General features: G+C 28.7%; 2 protein-coding genes across 2 annotated transcripts; both read right to left on the bottom strand.

Annotated features, from left to right (window-relative positions):
• Nucleotides 1-4,715: 4,715 nt before the first annotated feature.
• Nucleotides 4,716-5,441, bottom strand: LOC114372598. The gene has a single exon (XM_028330248.1). The coding sequence runs from the start codon at nucleotides 5,397-5,399 to the stop codon at nucleotides 4,833-4,835; it is 567 nt and encodes a 188-aa protein (XP_028186049.1). The 5' UTR covers nucleotides 5,400-5,441; the 3' UTR covers nucleotides 4,716-4,832.
• A 12-nt stretch (nucleotides 5,442-5,453) lies between these two features.
• LOC114371692 lies at nucleotides 5,454-6,817 on the bottom strand (the record flags this gene model as incomplete). Its single annotated transcript, XM_028329051.1, has 2 exons — nucleotides 5,622-6,817; nucleotides 5,454-5,531 (listed from the first exon to the last, which is right to left on the bottom strand). Coding segments are annotated over exons 1-2 (636 nt in total), but the record flags the coding sequence as incomplete, so codon positions are not given.
• Nucleotides 6,818-7,691: the final 874 nt, after the last annotated feature.

Here is a 7,691-nt window from a genome sequence, read left to right as displayed (position 1 = left end):
TATTTCATAATTAAAATGCTTCGGATGAGCCTAACTAACATGCATTTTTTTACCCTATCTACTAATATCTGAATTACAACAACAAATTATATATTTTTTTTAAAAAATCTTATTAGATTTGAATTGGAACAATAAATTTTAAATTTTTTATTTAATTTTTTAACATTTGAATATGTGAATAAAATTTAGACAAAATGAAATTAAATTGAAGAGTGTTGAAAACCTCAAATTGGGTTTTTTTTTCTTCTGAAAAAGCCTCAAATTGGGTGTTGACAATTAGGATGACAATTCCTAACCTTATTAAATAATATTACATGTAATAATTTAAAATTTAATTGCAAAATAAAATAATAAATTTATTTTTTAAAAAAATATTATAAATTAATCAATATAAAAAGTAAATGATATACCTTAACCATGAAACTTGAAATCTATCTATTGACATAATATTGTGTTTACCATTATAGAGCAAAGTTAATTAGGATAAAACGTACATTATACTTTCTCGTTATTGTATATTTGTTAATCTTAACAAGTAACGACAAATATAGTGTGGTCAATATATATATATATATATATATATATATATATATATATATATATATATATATATATATATATATAAGTGGATGGGACAAAATTAAATATTGAATTTTTCCAACATTTCCAACGGTGTGTGTGTGTGCCCATAAAAATTAACTCGGTCATTTAGAGGATTTTAACAATAAATATATACACACATGTATATTTTCTCAACAGTTATTGAAAATGTTAGCAAACACACTTACATTTATCCAGCAACAAATTAATCAAGTTGTTGGGATAGGCTTTGATAACGTTCGCTAGTTCCGAATGACATAATATGTGGCGGACAAATATATATATGCATTTGCCAATGTTGCTGGTAAATAGTTGTTGTTCTCACAGTAGTTGTGGTTGAAATAAACCTATTTTCCTCAATGATAATGACATTGTCGAGAAAAAAAATTATTGTTCCAACAAGACTTGCAAATATCACTAATCCGTATGTGTATTATTTTTAAAAAAAAATATATTATTAGTGTCACTTCGTTAATAACTCTCTATCGGATGATCAGTCTTAATTAATCTTCTCTCTCAATTTTTTTTTTTAAACTCAAACTAAGACTTTTCTTAAAGAGATAAGTTCAATCCCACTTGAAATACCTAACTTGTTGGCTACATATGTGTATTTTTGCCAACAACTCTATCATCTTTGGGGAAAAAAGCATTGTGAATTATATTTATTGTTGCAATGATCGTTGAGAACATGTTGATCCCATTAATTATCCACAATAAGGGTATACTTTTCTGAAAGAGAAGTGTCTGTGAATCTATCCTCTTTCTTTCCACATAACTCTTACAAGTGCATAATATATATTTTTTCGATGTATGTAGATTCAAATCTTTTAAAACTTTTGCAAATGTATAATTTTTTAATTTTTTTATAAATATATCAGAATTTAAATTTAGTCTCTTTCAATTTAAATTTTTTATCTAGCTATTTTAAAAAGTAAAGATCAAAATCAAATTTTAGAAAGAATTAAACTAAACTTTAGAATATTATAAAGGTTGAAGATACATTTAAACTTTACGTACTGATTATATAATCATTGAATTTAGAGAAAAACATATTTTTACTCTCTATATTTTTTTGTAAATTCTTAATTTTAGTCTATGTATTTTACTATCAACATTTTAATCTCTAAAATTTTAAAAATAAGTATTTTTAGTTTTTTTAAGATAGACATTGTTAACATCATTTTTTATTTAATGTCTATTTTGACAGACTAAAATCATTAATTTTTTAAAGTTTAAAGGCCAAAATTTTCAATAGTGAAGTATAGAAACTAAAACCAAGAATTTTTAAAAATACAGACTTAAAAACATTTTTTTCTCTATAAAAAAAACATTTTTTCCTTGAATTTATTATGTTAAAGCATGCACTACACAGTACATTGATAGGCTTTATATAATACCAAAACATAATCAGTCCAGTTGTCAACAACTCTAATGAACCAAATTAAGTAACACTTAAATTATTTCTTATTAACTTTATCACATCACATAAACTAAAATAGAAGGAGTGCCCTTTTGGGATAAGATCCTGGTAGATCTCCTATGGCTGCGTATATTATGTAGCTGGGGCACACAAATCACACAAAAGACTCCACAGTTTGGGCCACAAGGATATGAAGAAGTTGCTTGATGAGGTGACTTTGGCTCCCAAGTGATGATAAAATCTATACATAATCCCATAGACCTTTTCAAATTACCCTAAAAGCTAAATTTTATTTTTTATATCAGTGGTCGAGTTGATTTCGAAAGTACAGCAAAGAATGAAAAAGAGTAGATAGTGAATAAAAGGGTATTATATAGTGTGTTTCTATTACCCTTTTGAACATTCAAAAGTGAAGTTCACACTATTCAAGAGAAGAAACTTAGAAACAACTAACAAGGCTTGTCTGTGTGTACGTATTTGGTATATATATTTGATAATTTTTAAAATAATTTTACTTTCAAATCAACAATTTTTTTCCAGTTTGTGTCTTAAACTTTAGGAATGTGCAATGAAATTTTCAGTAGTATGTTCCCAACTTTTATTCAAATATAGGCGGATAAATATTTATTTTAATTCTAGAAAGTGTGAGACAATGATAAATCAATTCTTGAAAGATAAAAATTTAAATTAATTTTTGAATGTGTAAAAAAATACAATAAACTAGTCTTGCAGATAATTTAATGACAAATTGATCTCTAAATTTTATAACTTAATAACAAATTGATCCTGAAAAATATAATTTATTGTCAAATTGATATTTAAACATTACAATTTAATAATAAAATAATCTTTTAAATTTAACAGCAAAATCAATTTATCACACTTTTTACCCATTTAAAAACTAAATATGAATTACCCATCTCTCAAAATAGGTATTTACTATTTACCCAATATAATCCATGTTATTGAGTTGAACGTTAGTTTACGTGAGAGAAAACCATTTTTCAAGTACACTTCTTTTTATTCAAAAGGAGACGTCAAATTTCGGTACCAAAAGATTAACAATAATTCAACTCATGCGTACTGATTGACAGACTGAACTAGATACAATACACTTTATTATATCAGTCACACAGAATTGTGTGAGTAAATAATTTGTCCCCAATATGTTGGTCCACACATTTCAAACCAAATAAATAACAAGTCCTGAAAAGGAAGACAACCCATGATAGATAGTTCCTATGCTTCCATTTACAATTTGCAAAAATTCCATTAACTCAATGGCCCCATATGGATGCTACTCACACAGAATTGCAAGTGGGATATCCGAATCTGTGGGAGCAGAAAAAACACACCCATCTATTTATACAGTTTATAGCACCGTTTCTTCATCAGTGTTCCTTCCACGATGTCATAGAACAAAGATTTACTATTAGAATTTGAATCCATGTACATTAATTACAGCATACAATATGCACTGCACTACTGTACTTTTTGTCTCACTCACGCTAAGAACTTCCAAGGTTTATCATAAAAGCTATGCATGCCTCTCACCTAAACATGACAGTCATCAAAGTATGAAAGCACATGGGTGGCACCCCCCATACCCCTTACTAGTATAATAAGCCCATTCCTCCATGTTGTGCTTTGAATTTATTTACCAATGATATATATTCGAATGTAACTGTTTGAATACTATAAAGCATATGTTGTATGTAAACATAATTATTATTACAATTTGATGATTCTTGATTTCAATTTTATGATTCAATGATGAATCTTAAATAATTTTGATTATGATTCATATGATTTGATGAATCTTAAATTATTTTGAAACTCATGGAACATTAATTAATCGATGTGATTTTGTATCATTGATAGAGAATCACGTGATTCAACTCCCTTCTCTTTTTCTTTTTCTTTTACTTTTCTTCCACCAATTAATTCTCATACAAAAAATTAAAATAGGATGAGGCATAAGAGATGCATAAGAGTATGATAAACCCCTATAGTATCCGATGTCTAATGCGTACTAAATAATCTCTAAGATGATATATCTTATCATATTTTAATTATGTTTTTAGTTCATGATGAAATAATATCAAGAATGATAATACATGTCTGTGTACGTGACAATATTATCCTTTTTATTGAAATTGTATAATATATTTTTTAAAATGAAATTCTAATATATAATTTTAACTTTTTATACGTACAGTATTCCTTTTGAAATTATAAAATTATATAAAGAAATTATTTTCGATATTATTTTTAGAATTTAAAAATATATATATATATATATATATATATATATATATATATATATATATATATATATATATATATATATATATTACAATTTGATGTAACTAAAGAACTCCATAATAGTTAATCCACATTAAGCAGTTTTAACTGGGGGGTGTATTGGATTGGGATTTTGAGAGAATATTTTGACAAAAACAATCTTGAAGATTTTAAAAGATTATGTGGGATTGTATTGATTTTGTGGGATTTTAAAAGATTTTTTTTAAAAGACTTTTTACAATCAGGATTCTTAACCCAAGATTTTAATGGATTTCTAATACAGATTTTTAAGATTTCAAAGTACTTTATGGATTTTTAAGATTTTGAAAGATTAATACATTTTAAACAAAAAAATAACGGAAGTTACAAAAGTGAATGAAAAAGATGATAAATAAATTATAATGTTTGAATAAAGAAAATAAAAACGATAGAAATTTTAAACCTTTTAATAACAAAGTCATTATTGCCTAAAAAAATAATAACAAAGTGATTCTCACTTCATGTTCGCCTAATTATTAGCATTTCTCCACATATCTGAACCTATATTAGTCCTCCATATATTAACATCTTCTCGTTCCTGCTCTTGTGTTTGAACAATGGGTTCATGATCATTGTCTTCGTAATTTGGTAACAATGAAGATGAAGATGAAGACTCGTCAGTAGGTTCCACTGGAAATTCATCAGAACGACATTCTTTGCGAAGAAAATTATGAAGTGCTGCACATGCCAACACAAGCTCTGCTTGTGTTTTAAATAGAAATGGAGGTGCTGACTTAAAAATTGTGAACCGCGATTTAAAAATACCAAATATCCTCTCAATCACATTCCTTAAGGATGCATGCCGAAGATTAAATAATTCCTTTTCATTTTCAGGGTCATTACCGTGACCTGCAAAATCTTGTAGATGATATCGTACACCTCGATATGGGGCTAAAAATTTGCGTCGATTAGGAAATCCACAATCCACCAGATAATACTTACCTTGGGGCACTTTAAGTCCATTCTTCCTTGCCAAAGCATCACTTAACACCTTGGAATCATGTGCTGAACCCTCCCACCCGCTAAGAACGTACATGAATTCCAAATCAAAGTTACAAGCAGCTAATACATTTTGTGATATATTTTCATGACGATCACGATAACTGCTTACATCTCGTCCTTTTACTGATGCGGGAATATGTGTACCATCAATAGCTCCAATGCAATCCTAAAGTGTGTGTATCAATAATCATAAATATTATTATAATAATCACAATTATAATTATAATTTTGTTATAATTTGATAATGATCACATACCTTAAAATAAGGATAAAACCTTGTGCTTTCCCTTATTTTTGCAGGCACAGTTGAGCCTGGTCTAACCATTAAATCAGGTGCTAATGAGTTCAGAGCTTTCAAAATCTTGTGAAAATTTTCACTTGTAGCAAATTGTGATCGGCCAAATGTATTGCGGATTACACAATATCGAGTGTTCTGGCCGACAATCTGTAGGAATGATGCAAGCATTTCTTCAACACAAATAAATCTTGTATCCTCCAAAGGTGTTTTTTCTCTTATAATCGTGCACAACTTTCGAAATACATCAGGATACATCCTATATACTTGTCGAAAGATTGCAGGATCATCGTTTAATGCTTTGTGTATATAGTCATATCCCCGACTAGTAATTTGTCGTCGAGTTAATGGACGTTCAATATGTTCACCACGCATCATATTCAAAAACTGATTTAATATATCTATTAAAGCATAAATTGCCATCACATATGTGTATGTGGCTTCATAAAATTCTTCATTTGTTTCCTCGTCATCTATATCTTCATCATTTGTATCTTCATTATATATATCTCCATCCATTTCTTCGTTCTTTATGTCATGGTCATGGTTATAAGTCAATATCAAAGTTAATATCAAAGTTAATACAAATTCATATATAAAATAAATATAACTAAAGTTTAACCACAACAATTTCACAAAATATATAACCTAAATACTTCAACCATAATAGTTCGACCAAAAAACAAACCAAATATTTCAACCAAAATACAACCATAATAGTTCGACCAAAAAACAAACCAAATACTTCAACCAAAATAGAGACCCAAAAGATATAGTTCAACAAACTCACGATGTTTAAAATAATATGTTAATAATAGATTATCAAAATATTAATTATTCCCTAACTTAAAGTTTATCCAAGATGAGCGTTCTTCCGGTGACATCTTCAAGAAAAAATCCTTTTTTGCTTTAGTATTTAACAATTCAGCTGTCTTGAAACGCGTTATGTCATCCAAATTTGGAATTTCTTTTATAACATCCCAAATAATACCCTCGAGCTCTCTATCTCTATCTCTATCTTTTTCTCTTTTCTCCATCATGTTGGATATTTTTTCAAAATTCACAGCAATAGTCCCAATGCCAACAGAAAGATTTTCCAGAACGTTGCCTTGATTGTTGATCCCAACAGCGCTTGAACTCCCTCCATACTCGGATCTCCTTCGTTTGTGACAGTTTTGTTTTTCTATGGGAACCTCTGAATCTAAAGGGGGGTGGGATGGTGGACTTGGTTGGTTTGGTGATGGAGGCTGATATGCTGGTTCATAGTTATTTGGTGTTATGAATGTATCACTATTAGGATCATATGAAAATTCTTCTATCCCAACAGTTCTATTTTCTGGCTCAAAAGTTGTTGCATCAGTATCATCTGGATCGACTGATATAGAATTATTCCCGCTAGAAACTCCACCCCCAACAACGATCTTCAAATACTCATAATCAACCATACTTTTTCCTCGAAGTTTGCTGTGACTTGGGTGGGATTAAAAAAAAATCATTGTTAATATACTACAAATATTATAATTTACTAAATTTATAACTATTAATATATTTAAAAGATTATGAACTTAGCTCACCTTTAAGTAATCTTTCCATACATCCTCATGAGCAGTGAAAGTTTTTCCAATTGGGTCCCATCCAAAGCAAGAGTTGTTGCGCATAAGGGTTGACATCATGTTATACTGATTTCGAAACCACTTCATCCGACTCAAATAATGACTATAAGTTTTAGGGAATTTAGTTTTTGCATTGAGTTGAGGAAGTATTATTCGTTCTACATTTTGTTTGCTAAGTGACCCATTGGCATCACGCAATCCCCTATTTATAGCATCCACCAAGAGGTGCAACAACTCATTGGTATCCTCCATAGTCCAAGATACATAATTATCTTTGTCTCTACTCTTTCCTTTGTTATTTTCTTGTGAATCCCCCATTTGATCGCTAATATATATATAAGAAACTAGTTATTTGACAAAAATAGTTATTATTTCCTTATTGTCAAAAGTATAGTGACTATATCCCGAATAATATACA

Source organism: Glycine soja, chromosome 10 (assembly GCF_004193775.1).
Source record: "Glycine soja cultivar W05 chromosome 10, ASM419377v2, whole genome shotgun sequence".
NCBI lineage: Eukaryota > Viridiplantae > Streptophyta > Magnoliopsida > Fabales > Fabaceae > Glycine > Glycine soja.
This window is presented reverse-complemented; position numbering and strand designations above follow the sequence as displayed.

What these genes read in the sequence shown, in the direction of transcription:
- LOC114372598 (XM_028330248.1), bottom strand. Translation starts at nt 5,399, where the DNA reads ATGTACGTTCTTAGCGGGTGGGAGGGTTCAGCACATGATTCCAAGGTG.